General features: G+C 48.9%; 1 protein-coding gene across 1 annotated transcript in view; it reads left to right on the top strand.

The window, feature by feature from the left end:
- The first annotated feature begins 11,183 nt into the window (after positions 1-11,183).
- The window catches only part of PDLIM1 (PDZ and LIM domain 1), a 31,606-nt gene continuing 27,653 nt past the window's right edge, over positions 11,184-15,136 (top strand). Inside the window, exon 1 of the mRNA XM_010148146.1 lies at positions 11,184-11,342. Within this exon, the coding sequence (XP_010146448.1) occupies positions 11,275-11,342 (68 nt within the window). The 5' untranslated portion in view covers positions 11,184-11,274. The remainder of the gene's footprint in view (positions 11,343-15,136) is intronic.

Genomic DNA, 15,136 nt, shown 5'->3' on the forward strand with positions numbered 1-15,136 from the left:
GCGCACCGAGGTGCTGCTGCTTGCCATGTATAGTTCCAAGAGGAGCCTTTGTTTACAGAAGCCACATTAACCTGTGGTGGGTGCCTCTGCCTCCTCCTGTTCCACGTCCCTCTTGCCCCCGCTTAAAGAAGAATTAGTTAGGGAATGACAGTTGGAAGTTTCCTATCCAAACAGCTTCAGTGGTGCGGCTTAACTCACCCTCCTCCGCCCCAGCGTTCGCCGGTAAAGCGTTGGGGTTCCGTCCAGGCTCTTCTGTCCCCGCACCCACCGGCACCCAGGCGTCCCCGCGACTGGGTGTTTGCACCCCGCCGCCACCCGCCTCGAGCCCTCGCTGCCGACCGACGAAAAGCCAGGACACGCGTGCCCGTCTCTCCCTGCGTGGGGGCAACAAACCCCCAACTCCCTGTCCCTTTGTGTCTTTGCGTGGGGTGTGCTGCTTGGCCTCCTGCCGGGGTTGGCTGCTGGCCTCTCCCAGGGCAGGTGTTCCTCTGATTTCCAGCAATCCCCCTGCAAACGGGTGGCATCTGATGAACAGCCTTGGCCCTGGCCTCTGCCGCCACCTTCGCATCCCCGTGGGCCCCAGGTGAGGCAGGAGTGCGGGAAGTGGGACGTACGGAAATTGAACTTCTGTGAACTGCCCTTAAAGAAGGACAGGATGGTGGAAGTTGTGGTTTTTCTGAATACCCCCTGCCCCATGGTCTCCTGCCACTGGGTCCCGGTGCCTGAAGGACCAGCAGTGCTGGCAAGCGCTGTCAAACCCACAGAGGGGGGGAAAGTTATTAATTTTCTGTGTAATCCCTTTCAATTACAGTAATAATGCCTCATTCTTCCAAAGCATTTTTTGGACATGAAAGCAGCTCTAGCTTAGGGGAAGTGATATTTACTTCATTGTTAGGGTAATTGTTGCCATTTCCTTCCAGTGAAAGGCGCTCAGGCAGATGCATGGCTGAAGTCTTACCTCGCTGCTCTTACCTCTTCTTGGTCATCTTTGTCAGTGCTTACGGGCACATACCAAGGGACACAGGTCAGCAAAAATAACCACCTCATGGGAAACTGTGACCCTGTAGACTAAAATGTAATAAAATAGCCGCTCTAGTGGTGGTGACGTAAATGCTGACAATTGGCAGCTCTTATCATGGCTTTTCTTGTGGCCCCTCTGACATTTTTAATTTCCCCTCCAAGACTTCAAGCTGTTAATCTTTCATGTGGTTCGTTCCTAAGGGTCCTGGATTTACCCCCTTGGCTCAGGAACAAAGCTCTCAGCGAGTCCCCCCTTTCACCCTGTAAAAAAAGATCTGGTACAGTTTTGGCTGCTTTTAAAGGGTCTGATCCTCCTTGTGTGATGACTTTATGGGACTGTAACTTCGTTTTTCTCCTTGCTTATTGCATTTGGTACCTGTGCTCTGACCAGAGAGCTTTTTGGACACAGAGCCCTCCTCCCATCGCAGGATGGGGTGCGCTCTGGGTGTAGTACTGGTATCTGTCAAGGGTTACAAGGGCCTTGGTCCCACCAAGGTGTGGGATGGGGTGGCTACCTAAGGGCAATGAAAGGGTGGGGATGCTGTAGGCTCTGATGGGAGCATCACCCTGGGAGCAGGGGAGGATGCGGCCGTCCTTTCCCAGCACTGTTACGTGTTTGCTTTGTGCTGCAGCATGTAGGCTGTAGGTCTGTGGCACAGGGGAGCACTGTCAGCAGCGGTGCGCAGTGCTGGGCGGCTCACCCTGGGTTGGGCGTGCAGCCTTGGTTGCACTGGGGAGCAGCACAGGCCTGCCACTGCCAGCTAGGAGCATGGCAATTCGGCTCTGCTACCTCGGGGACAAGTCCCCTGCTGTGTGGCCAGTGGAGCCTGGCTCTGCCTCATCCAGGGTTGCCCAGGCCACTGATGGGCTGACCCGCAGGGTCAGATGCATGCTGGCATGGTGGGATGCCAGGAGAGAGACATCCATCTGGTCATGGGCCTGAGCTGGGTGCCTAAATTCAGCCCGTGTTGCCTGCAAGGAGCTCAGATTTGGCTTCTGGCAGCATTGTCCTCAGGGGGAGCTCGAGCTTGTCTTGGTATTTATGGCCCTCATCACCGTTGTGCCTCAGCTCCTTCCTAGTGGCTTTTGGCTTCTCAAGCTCCCCCCTGCCAGGGAGGGTTTGTCCGGGTCTTGCTGGTGGGAGGCAGCACTGTCTGAGTTACCAAGGCACCTCCTTCCCCAGGAGGAGCTGTTGCAGTTTGGCACTGCAGTCCTGGGTCCAAGAAGGATGAGGAGCACTGGTGCCGTGAGCATGGGAACCAGCAGAGCAGCCTGGCCGAGAGCTCCAGCTGGCAGCAGCTGAGTGGCACCGATGGGCAGTTGTGCCTTAGGATGAGAAATTATGGTATTTCCACAGCTTCTTTTGTCTTTTGTTGCTGCCCTACCTCCCTTTTCACTTGAACTGTGTATTTGAAACTGCTTTGGGTTAAAATACATCATGAGCATCTTCTTGTGTGAATGCTTCTCGTTTCCTGGTTGTGTTGGACCAGTCTTCCCGGTGAGAGCCGAGTGTGGGGATTTCACACATGCTGTGTGTGAGACTTTCTTGTGGCCTCTCCTGCCTGTTTTGGAGAGACGCTTCACAGATGTTTCTGGTCTGTTTCTTTTTAAAACTGTAAGGTTATGATGGACACTTCATTACAGTCTTTGTTCAGAAAAACACTTGTGTTGATTTGTGTAATGATCCCTACACCAAAGCCTGCTGGATTGCCTTATAGGAGTAGGAAAGACCCTTGTTGTCATCACTCCTTGGATTGATACCATGCGGTGAGTCAATGGGGTAGAACTTGAGAAAATCTCTTTCTGAGCTGTGGATGGACATACTGGAGGATAACAGTATCCATAGGGCTGCCCTGTGCATGGGGTAGTTCCCAGTTAAATCTCAGTGAGATCGGTGGAAGAAGCACACGACGTGTTTCACGAGGAGAGATGCTGATGAAGTGAAGCAGGCTGAAAAGCAGCACGGTTGATAGACCCCATCCCCCTTCATCCCTCAGGTAACCTAGGCTGTTTCCTGTTGGGTTATGTTTGATTTTGATAAACACTGTGGATTTCTGTTTCTAGTTGAATATATACGTGGAACTGTCCAATTAAACCTTGTTCTGGAGATGATTTTTGTGGTTTGTGGTAGTGATGCGTTAATCTTGAATGTCCAACCCAAAATATGGGCAGGGGCAAGTTCTGCTCCACGCTTTGTCATGTTAAAAACCTCCCGGCCCCATTGAGGGGTATCTGTCAGAATCTGAAACGGGATGTTTTGTTATGAAACTGAGCATTTTTCTGATGAAAAAGTGGTTTCAAGACAGCCCAGTTCTGCAAATACATTAAAAAGATGAAATCTCAACATCATGCTTCTTGTTGATTTCAGTCAGAGTAACGTGAATTCATCCCTGTTTAGTCTGGTTTACCTCTTCATGGTATTTTAAAAGCTCAGGATTTATAGTAAGTACGGACTTGGAAGATTCTGTATTTCCTTGGTGTTTGGGTTTGGTTTTGAGCATGGCTCTCTGAACCAGCTCTATAAACTTAAAACTTGATTTAGTGATAAAACTGGGCTTGATGGTGTGAAATCAAGCATGGGTCTGAATCCCATGGTGTGAAGACATCAGGTTTGACTCTGGTAGTGGCTGATGCCCATATCCCTGCTGTCAGCTGGTCTCACGTCTAGGGAGCAGCTGAGCAAAGGCATCCTGGAGTCACCTGTGAGAGAAGGCCCTGGTGGCAGGGAACACCCTGCTAATGGGCATCTCTTCTGAGGGCTACGGGGCTCGGTGGGATGACCATGGCAGTGGTGGGTCCTCCCTCTGGAATGTGCCAGGGCTCAGCTGTGTAGCACGTGTCTGCTGCGGGAGCTGGGCTGCAGCACCTTCCCCAGGCAGAGAGAAAGAAAAATAACCTGCAGCCATGGTCTGAGACATTGGAGATCAGGGGCTGAATGGGGAGGCCTCTGTGCCCAGAGGGGAGCTGGAACGCCTCCCCCTCTGCCAAAGGAAACATGGGGTGCGGTGTACGCGATATGGTTTAGGGTTGGGCTGGCTTTCCTGCTCGGCCCAGGGAGCCTTGGTTGGTCCTTGCTGTGCACATCTGTGGCTGCAATTCTTCCGCTGCCTGGCCTGGCCTTTGTGCCCCTTAACCGGAAATACTGGCGTTACACTTGGCTCTTGCTCTGAGGCTGGCTGGGCAGAGGGATCCAGTCGGGAAAGCTGCTGGGGTCTATGGGAAGGTGAACACGGCTTTACGTCTCCTGCACTGATGTTTTCCCTTGTGCTGCCGACCTGGGTGGGGGCTGTGGCTGCACCAGCTGTGCCAGGACACCCGTGATACCTGGCAGATGCTCCCTAACTGGACGGTCGATCAGTGCTTGTGGGACACTGGTCCTTAGGGTCACCTGCCAAGCGCTGCTGGCCCTCCAGAGGTAGCTGGGTTGATGTTTAGAGGATGGCATGACGCCTTTGCTGCGGGAGGGAGCCTTGTCTGGTCTGGCTGAGGGTGTGGGGTATGGAGAGCAGAGATTCACATCCCTCATAACGCCCCTACTGACTTCAAAGACAGTGTGAACCCTGGCAGCTTCCCGGGCAGCTGCTGGGGCTGGGCAAGGCTGCGCTTCAAAGGTGCAAGCAGCTGCTGAGGAGAGGAAGGGACTCTGCTGATCTCCCTGACTTCTGGGGTTTGGATGAGAAGAAATTGTCCTTAATTGCAGCAAGTGAAAGCAGCAGGTTTCTCTTGCAGTAAAGACAGAGCTCTTTGGGGCACAGGACAGGCTTGATCTTTTCCAGCCCCGTTTCCTGAGTCTGGGGAGTAGTTTTATCTTTAGAAATAGATGTAAAAGAATTAGGATGCTAATCAGACACCTTCTACCAGAGTTATGGTAGTACACTTGTATCTCCTAGAACCTAGAGTTGTACTTTCTGCAGTTCACCTTTACAGACCAAGTAGCTGTGGCTTATGCAGCAGCTTGATGTCACCAGACATTGGAGGACCCTCTTCTGTGTACCTCCTCTTTGAGTCCAACATCATTTCTTTTGGCAACATCTGACCCACCTTGTTCTTGATGAGTTTGCCAAAGAACCTACGGAGAGAACTCCGTGTCGGGAGGAAATGTGCCAGCCTTAATCTGGGGCTTAAAGCTCTCATGTAAGAACTTAAGTAGACAAAGGTAAATGTTAACAGATCTGCTTGTTCCCAGATGCCAAGTTAGTTGTCCACCAAGAGATGTATTTGGCTTGTAAAATGCTTTGAGTTTGAAGGGTGCAACATCAAAATAACAGCAGCACAGGTATTGTTTTTTTTTTTTCTTCTGTATAAACAGGGAAATTGAAGGAGGCCTTAACTGCATAAACAATTGATGTTGTTCTGGACAGTGACACAGTGTCCGAGATGGTTGTTGATTACTGGACATGTTGTTTTATTTAGAGGATGGAATAAACCATTAGGAAAAGCTCAGCTGATGAGCAGTTCTGTGTAATGTTTGGTCTTGTAAGAAATCTTTTTTTTTTATGTGAGGTATGTTGCAAAACAAGCTGTGGGGCTGAGTAACTCCTTGACCACCACTTGAGCAAATCATCTCGCCTGTGTCTTTTTACGCCGCCTTCTGAGGTCATCCCTCTCTGCGCTGTGTCTGCTGCCTTCCCGCCCCTACGTTAGCAATGTTCATCTGGCCGTCTGAAACAGGCAGGACGGGAAGGCAGGCCGGGGGGTGAGGGTGAGCTGGGCTGCCAGAGGGGCTGGTGCAGTGGAAGCCCAGACCCTGCTGGGTGGGCTGATGCTCAGGGGTTTTGCCAGCCAGGGACACGTCCTCCTTCCCTTCCTTTTCTCCTGGTGGTGGGCCAGCACCCAGCAGCCAGTGAGCTTTGGGCTGCGGCAGTGTTGGGCCATAATGGTGCAGAGAAGGGGAGCAGCTTGGGAGGAAAATGTCCTGGAGCTGGTTCTAAGGGACCGTCCTGTCGTTCCCCCTCCCCTAAAGAGATGGGGTGGGGAACGTGCTTGCCTGAATTTTCTCATAGCCTCTGATCTCTGCTGACCCAGCTGCGTGCTTTTGGTAGGAGGAACACTTAGCATAATACTCCAGCACTGAGGACATTACTCATGGTAAAAAAGCAGTGTGTGTGGGTGGGGAGGATTAAACTGAATGTCAGAGATGTCTAGCTGTCACTGGTGGCCTCAGAAGTATGTTGGTGCATGTCTGTCCTGTCCAGCAAAGACGCAGCAGCGTTTTCCTCTCAAGCTCAAATAGGTGCTGTTTATCTCGATCTTTTTCTTGGCTGATGTTAATTTTCTCGTTTCTTATCTCTTCATCATTCTTTAGATGCCTGTCTAGGTGTGGAGAGATGGGTGGTGCCCGAGGCTGTAGAGTCTGTGAGAAACTGTGAAGGGCCGATGGAGTGAGCAAGAAGTGTGCCTGAATGGATGGGGGCAAAGGTTACAAAGAACTGAATGAATTTTAGACTTACCTGTCTGTCTGGACTCACACGGAGCAGTGTTAGGCTGCTTTTCATAGAAATGCTTCCCACCCTTCCCCCCTCTCCCTTGCTGTGGGCAGCAGCTTCCCTTAATATACCCACTGCTGCCTCTCGGATTCTCACCTGCAGAAGGGAAAAAGGCACCGCGTATCCCTGTCCAGGGACTGAAAGGCTTGTTAGTAGTGTGTATGGAGGCAGTTGCATCACATGTGAAATGTGGTTGTGTTGGGCTAGCTCTGGGACAGACAGCAGTCTTATGAGTCTGGGAGCTGGGTAAGCAGCCAAATATGTCTCATTTTGTCTGCTAAATCAAAGTGTAAACTCACTTGCCCAAAGACTGTCTGAAGGATTGACATGTCATAGCCGAGCCCTTTGTTTGCTGCCTGGCCACCCCTGCCAGGGGACAATGGCAGTCAAACTGCCTGGGAGACAAATCTGCACTTTGCAAAGTCCTGGTGGTGCTGGCAAGGTGAAGCCCAAAGTGTGTGTGTAGAATGTGCTCTTCACGACTGCAGAGCTTATATATGTCTGTGTATGTGTGCACACATGCATATGTACACAAAGCTTCACTGTGTAGTGTAAGAAAATAACGTGTTTTAATTCTGTCCATGCCAACCCAGAATCTGTGGGATCTTTTCAAAAAGAGGTGTTCAAGCCTGTAACTGGTCTAAACCGTTGTCTACTGCACTGAGCTTTGCATCAGTAAAGAGTACACAATCGAGACCACAGATTATAGGGATTATTTGGTTTTTTCCATATGCTGGCAAATACGTCTGAGCTGCCATCAGGGACCTGGTGTGATGTGTCTGGTTATAAACGTCTAGATTATTTCTGTAGCAGCCGCCCAGATTTCTTACACTGAGACGCCAGCCAGTCAGAGCATCACTGTGGGCACACTCTGAGCTCTGGCACCTATTTTGGGTACAGCATTCAGCAGTGCTGCTCAGCCTGTCTCAGCATTGTCTGTTCAACGGTCAAATGACCTAATGGCAAAGTGTTACGCAAAGCCTGGGAACAATCACCACAGGTAGGGCAGGCGGCTTTCCAAAGGAAGCCCTTTGGTATGATGTTAGAAGGTGTGCAGAGCTCTGTTCACCTGAAGATAGTGTCCCTGGAGCTGGGGGCTTCCTGGGGCCCAGTGATGCTTGCCAAGTCCCCTCTGCCAGAGGCTGCTCAACCCCAGCGTGGGAAGCCCAAGCCAGACAGGGAGCCCTTTGGAAGGAGACAAGAGGCGATGCCTTTGCATGAGACATAACTTGTGCAAAGTTATGTTGGCAGGTTTTGTTCCTCTCAGTGTCTTTCAGGCCTCCTGTCCTTCCCATGGAATAGTGCAGCTGTATCTGCTCATTTCCGGGTCACCTGCCTGTGCAAGGCAGTGCCTGCTGTCCCTCTGCTCCTGCTGGCATCTGCTCTACACTCGGTCAAGAGGGGAGTGAAAGGAGAGGGGCTGCTGCAAAGCTTTAAGTCATCTGAGAGGAAAGGAAAGCAGGAGCAAAGCAGTTTCAGGTGGTGCAGCATTCACTGGATGCCTGTGAGCCTGAAAGCTGTTGTTCACTTTGGGAGTCCTTTTGGTTGGGCTGTGAAGCTGGCTGGGAACTGTCAGTGCCCTGAGTGCCTGCCTGCCCCCACCCCCCCCAGCCACACGCTTGTCACTGCTGCTCCCCAGGGACCAGAGGGGGATGTGGTAAAAATAAAAGCAGGAAAAGGTCTTCTCAGTGGCAGCTCTCTTCTTCTCACTTAATAACAGAAATGCTTTTTGCCTTCCTGACTTAACTGGTAGGTGAGCAAATCTCAATAGCAGTGTTTACAGCACTGAGATAAGCCCAGACCTTACTGTGAGGGGGGAAGGGAACGTTATTAGTAGCTATTAATCATCCTAAAAGGATGGGGGATGGGTTCCCTGCGGCACTGTGCCCTTGTGCAGGCATGTTTGCTATGAGCAATCCTGGCAGGGAGCATGAGCTGGATGTTGCAGGGGAGCCGTTTGTGGAAGGCTGCATTTCAAGTTATTTCTAGAACTGAAGAAACTGGATTTTAAAACATGTTTCCTTCTGGTAAATTCACTTATCTTTTTCATCCTTGCAGTTTCCCCTTAGGGAAGAGGTTTGTATGGTACCTGAATGGATGTAACCACCTTTGTGCTACCAGTGGCTCTTATCTGATGGGGAAGAGCACTCCAGTTTCAAATTCCTCTGAACTGGACACTGACACAGTGGACACAGTGGGAGCGTTATACCACAAGCACTGGCAAAGTGCTGGAACTACTGTGAATGCCACTTGGTTCCGGTGGCTCTTGTGGTTTCTTCAGTATTTCAGTGTCCCTGGCTGCTCTGGCTTGGCTGCTCCTTGTGGTACAGGATCGTTTCTAGCAGCCTGCCACATGCTGTGTAGATTATCAGTCTTTAAATGCAGGCTGTACGGCCGAGCCTCCGGCAGCCTTCCAGCAGCAGTGTTAATCCACCATAATTCGTGACCTCTGGGAGTCTTGTCTGATTGAAAATGAATCGTGGTAATAGTGTGCTGAGGTCTGTGCTCCTCACAGGACTGAGTAACATGCCCCCCTCCCTCCTTTGGTAGCTGAGGAAATAAAGGCACCAAGGGATAAGTCCCAGCGACCAGGGGAGGACCTGCAGTGTGTCTCCTGTAGGCTCCCTCCGATGTAATGATGGAGATCTTTAGGGATCTGTCTCACGGTTTCTAAAATGACAGCTCCCAAATCTGGTGGGACTGTGAGCGACTTTCAGTGCTCAAGATTTCTTCGTGACTGTGAGCTGTCCCCGACACAAGATTCACATGAAGGTACTCTCAAGGCAGTGGATCCAGTGAAGCATCAGCAGGCTGCGCTTGGCGGTCTTAGTAGGACACCAGTCTGCTGCAGGCTGCAGCTTGGGGGGCAACGGTCTTCACATCTAAAGCAGATTTTCCTGTATCCATCTGGTGGCTTGTCTGGTCTTTTCATTAGTGCTTCCTCTGTCAGCTTGTAGTCTGCTTGCGGCACTAAACGCCGTGAGCAGGTAGGCAGGCACAATCTGGTTGACCCATCTGAAGGTCTTTGGGTTAATGTTGAGCATCATGGCCAATCGGACATCTGTGATACACACCTGTGTCTTTCCCTTCTCCATGAAATGCTGTCCTAGTAGAGAGGTGAAAAAAGAAAAGCATCTTGTGGCCTTCCTTCTGGTTAGGGAAAATACCCCACTTCAGCTGTGAGGAGATGTGCTGAACAGCCTTGGTTTTGGCCCAAGGAAAGCAGTGATTGCAGCTGATGTGTGACACCTCTAGGAGGTGAATGTTTCCCTAAGGGGAATGATTTGCCATCCAATCCCACGTTAGGAGGACTCTAAATCCTGTGAACAATGTTTGTTTGCGTCTGAGGGCTCTGCTGGGTTTGCTCAGCTGCTTTCCAGCATGCTGAAACCTAGCATGAATGTGTAGAATGAATGCCAGTTGCAGTGGACTCATACATGTGGTATGTCTCAGCTGCAAGGCATGTTTTAATCTGTACTCATGTCTGGGAGCAGTCCACCCTTCTCATTTCCTCTGCCTATTAAATAATTGATGAAAGCCCAAAGTAATCATTATGTTCCTTCCACAAAGTCATTAAAACTGCATGAAATTTTATGTAGAGTTTGCAAAGCCACAAACAAATGTGATGTGCTTCACCAGGCAATAATTTTGGCCCAAAGAGTCTCGGTTGTTAAGAGGACACCTCTTTTAGTGGAAGTAGGGAAAAATGAATGAGCTGTTTAGTTGGTTTGCTGGAAATGCCAAGTTTTAGCTGGGACCCTTTTTTTCATGAGCAGTGTTGTACTAATGGCATTGTTGCATAGTGTCTTCTGTCTGGGGTCTTGGTGAGATTACCCTGAGCTCTTTCACATCAGTCACTTTTTGGGCAGAGCACAGCACCTCTTCAACAGTGCAATGGTATAGGAAGCAAAGCACATGTGGGGAGGAAAGGGAGATGTAATATGGCAGAGTGTATCAAGGTGAGCTGTGGTCAAGCTGGGGATGGTGCTTGTGCTTTTCCAGAAAATATTGTCAGGTTAGATTGTGGTTTAAAGATGAAATTTCTGATGCCTTTCTACCTCCCAGCCTGCTTGTTAGATCAAGCACTGCTTTGTGATTGATCTCGCTGAAGCATCTGTTGCAGCTGTTCCTGGGCAAAACCAGTTTATTGCAATTAAAGAAGCAATCCGAAATCTTGAGCCCAAACCTTTCTTTCAAGAAAGGAAGCAAATGAGATTGTAATGCAGATGGTGTTCGTTGACTGTATTGCAGTCACTGATACTCCTTTCTCTCACCTCCGTTCTTAGAGGCTCAGACTTCCTGGCTATCCACAACACCTGTTTGGGAGAGCACTTCTCTCTCCAGCAAAGAACAGAGAAGCGTTCCTTTCTGTAGTTCTCTCACAAGCACAAAGCCAATTGCTTTGAGTGAATACACAGGTTTTGTTATTTACCTGTTGTCCCCTCCCCAGATTTCTGTCTGAGGGTGCCAAAACAGAATCCTGCCCCTAACTAATACGGAGGAGTACCTAAGAGACCCTGATAGATTTCTGCTGAGAACTTGTTTTCATTAGTTTTCACTAGTTTTCACCTCTTTGCTTCCAGGTACCAGTGAGAGAAGCCCTGAGAGCTCCAGCTGTTTTTCAGATGTTTCTATGGCAAGCTCCTCCCTGGAAAGTCCATTCACTCTATTTGTTTTCTCTTAGGTGACTCCAGGTAGCAAAGCTGCAGTAGCCAACTTGTGTATAGGAGACCAGATCACAGCCATTGATGGGGTGAACACGGATACCATGACGCACCTTGAGGCGCAGAACAAAATCAAGGGTTGCGCAGATGAGCTAACTCTGATGGTCAGCAGGTATGTTGCGCAGCAAGGCTGGCAATGGGGAGAGGGAGGGATGCAGGGTGGGCAGTAGCTGTGTTTTGGTTTGACAGCAGACCTCTCTGGCTGGTTTGTTTAACTTGACCTCTTAGTGCTTTGTCTGACCAGGCGCTGGATAAGGAACTGCATTTCAGCCTTTAATCCTAATGCTGCTTGCATTTACTGCACTTTGACCTTATGAAAACAGTTTTCCCAGTGAGAAATCAGCTGATAATTTGTGGTAGTCTGTCAGCCTATTCTGTGGCTCTTGAGAGCAAGAAATCACAGACAGGTCTAATGAAAACTTTGCTCATAGCAGAGGAGGTACAACCAGAGATTACCTTTATTTCTGTTGCACTAATTTAGCAGTTAAAATATATGGTTGTATGTTGTCCCAGCTACTAATTGCCTACTTTCTGCTATGCACATACTCAGAAAGGTTGTACGTTTTGGAGCCTTTTGATCAAACAGCACTTAGAGTGCTAAACAGTCATGACTCAGGGTGTATCGAAGTGCCTGTGCATCAGTGTCTTGGAGTCCTGAAAAACTAAAGGAAGGGGACAGCTAAGCCATGGTCTCTGTCACCAGTGTAGAGCACAAGCTGGTTTCAGCCTTCCCGCCATCTACAGCTGCAGAGCAATGGACAGCTTCATTCCTTTCCGCAGCCATGCTTTGTTCTCAGGCCATCTTTGTACAGAGAAGAAACGAAGGCTGCGAAGGCAGCGGTCTGCTTTGCATTGACCCATTGCTTCATAAAAGAACTGGAGCCTGGTTGGTTTCGTTTTTGGTTTTTTTTTTTTTTTTTTTTTTTTTTTGAGGGTGCTAATCCTTCCTCTTGGTTTGAATTGCAGCTGTGGGTACCAGCATTTTTCGAAGTCAGATGGTAGATGCAGCATGGCATTTCCAGGTGCTCTGGAATGAGTTTTTCCTGTGGTCGCCTTCCCCCAGAGTGATCATAGATCAGCTTCGTGGCAGATGCAGGGGAAGTGCTTTCAGAAGGAGTGCGAAAGCGTGCCTTAAGTGACACAGTAGTTCAGTTATTCAGAGCTTTTCTGTGATTTTTAAAAAAAGATGTGACGAGTCTTTTACCATAGCTTGGACAATGCCAGGAGCTCAGCAGGCATTTCCCAGTTCTGGAAGAAGCGATGCGTCTTGGCCAAAAAAAGCCTGACAATTCATTGAGGGAATTCACAGGCGGAAGAATGGAGCACAGTGCAGGCAGCGTGAAGGGGTAGTGAACATTGCAGCAGTCTGTTAGCCCCACAGTTTCTCATGCTAGCCTCTAACTTGGCAGCCTGTGATCTTCCTGCGAAGGAGCGCTCCTTTTCCCCTCCGTAATATCCAGCTGCTTGACTCGGAAAACCAGTGCTATGTGGTTCTGGCTGGGAGAGAGGAGGGGAGGCAAGGGCTCTTTCAGCCTGCGGGCAAGCTCACTCTTACAGATCATTGAGTCTGTAAAATGTGTTTGATAATGTTAATTACAAAGTCGTTAACTTTATAGCTACCCCAAGCATGTTTCATTGGCCTTGGTTGTGGAAGCTGCCCAGGGAGAGATTTCTAGTTGGATTTGCAGCTGTGCAAACCCCTGCAGGGGCTTTGAGTCTGCAGAGCCCAACTCTTTTCCAAGACCCCCTTTCAGTGAGGTTGCATGAGTGTGTGTTGGACACTGCTGCCGCTGTGCTGATCAATGAGTTCTGCTGACAAAATAGCCAAGGGGAATGTCAAGACTGCAAGGACATGTAAGCAGTGATCAGGCTACATACCCTCTTCAGGGTTTGATACTGCTACCCATTTCTCTCTATAAAATTTTAAATTATTCTAGGGGACTTATAATTATGTCTTTGGTCCTTTTTCTTTGGAAATGAAGTTCTGCTTAGGGAAGAATTGTGTACTTTTTGGAGACTTGATAGCTGCTACTTGATAGCTGTGTTTGTATTGGAAATGTGATGTTGGAGGAGGCTTTCTCAGAGGAGGAGGCTCTTTAATGCCAAAAGACAGTAGTGTGCATCATGGTCTTTCCTGGTTATACTCAGTTGAGACTATTTTATCCCTAGTGCCCAGCTGTCTCCTTCTGGGCCCCTGTAACTGTGTTGTCCCAAATGAAGCTGTACTCAGTGGTCAGAAATGCTGTGTAGTCCTTGTTGTTGAGGCTGCAGCCCTTCTCTACTTTGCAGGCTAAGGCCAACACCTTACAATGGAAGATCTTGAGAGAAGGCCCAGAGGTGTGACAGATAAGGCATTTTAAAACAGTTGAGACCCCATGCTTCGTCTTCTTGTTCAACTTAGACTAGAGGAAATGGGTGAGGAAAGCAGACTATGGGTTTGCCCTCCTCTGTGAAGAGAGAAGAGCAGTGCTGTGGAGGTAGAGAGGGTGGAAGGCACGTGAGAAAATGAGGTCCACCTGGCCAAGTGGTGTGGCTTGAGCTTCCTGAACCTTGGTGGGCCAAACTCTGTCAGTAATGCTTGACCATGTTCTTAGTGAGAGGCTGACAAGACAATCCAGTCAAAGCTGGAAGTTTTTTCTCTGCTGAAGTAGTTCTTTAAGTAGTTGGCTGAATATGAAAAGGATAGTGTATCACTTGCACTTCAACACCACCAACTCCTGTGTCTGGTCTCCATGCTCTGCAGCTGTAGCTTGTTAGCTGAGTCAGTTGTACCAAATAGCAGTGCTGGCAAGGAGCACTGGTCTGGCAGGGCAGCAGCTCTGTGGGCTGGAGCATAGTACGCAGCTGGTGCTGAGGATATGCCCAGCTCTGCCAGGCTTTGCGGAGTGAGAAGTCCTCCAGTCCTCCTTTTCTACTTGCCATCACAGAGATATCTTGTGAAAGCATAAATCCATAGTGACTTCTAAAATCATCAGATATGAAATTAAATTATTACTTATTTAAAAGGTTACCTGTGCAAAATACTCTCTGACCTGCGTGCGGGGTAGCAGCAAGGTCCTGCCAGGAGGGATTTTAGACATGTGTCTGAGCTCACATTGAGTGCTTCAGTTCCACCAAAGGTCAACGCCATCATGACAGTGGAGACTTCATTTGTGACTGTGCTGTGAATGCTAGAAGTGCATGTAGGCTCAAGGGGAGACCGGGTGAATTAATGGAAGACAAATCTATAAGGGATATTCTGTACTATGGCAGTATCTCTGCTGCAGGATGCCCTTAAGCTGCAAGTAACTGAAGGCTGGGAGAGTGTTTTAGGGAAGTATTGCACTATATCTGTCATCATGTGCTCCTCTCTGGACCAAACCAAACTTTATATGTGTGTGTTGTACAGATATGTAACCCTCTTCTCTTTTAATGGTAGCCAAGCAGTTAAGATGCCTTCATGTTTGGCTGTACTAATGATTATTAAGAGAAGTGTAAATGTAGAGAATTGGAAGGACTTAAACACTTCTGGTAAAGGAAATGTTGTTTGCACTGTGTACTTGATTGTGAATATCAACAGCATTCCAATGTTTCCTGTTTCGGTATTTTCCTTAACGATGGTAACAGTCCAAAAATATTTCGGATCAGATTGTAGGCAGGAAATTTAGTCTAACACATGCCACTGTTAAAAATGGATCAAATTACTAACTGAAGAAAACATGCCTGGTCTGTTTTTTCACCCAAAGGTGCAAATCTGTTAATTTCCTAGGGTTTAAAATCCAACCACAAATTGCTTTCTCTGAATACGCTTTTCTAAGTAGCACTGCCAGGTGCCTTGCTGTTTGACGTGTGAACAGTTGGAAAGGTCAGTTTTCCGCCTTGAAAGCGGGTGTTCAACAATGTTGGCGCATACACTGAATTCCTGCT

The sequence above is a fragment of the Eurypyga helias genome, unplaced genomic scaffold (genome assembly GCF_000690775.1).
Source record: "Eurypyga helias isolate BGI_N326 unplaced genomic scaffold, ASM69077v1 scaffold18263, whole genome shotgun sequence".
In the NCBI taxonomy this organism is placed as follows: domain Eukaryota; kingdom Metazoa; phylum Chordata; class Aves; order Eurypygiformes; family Eurypygidae; genus Eurypyga; species Eurypyga helias.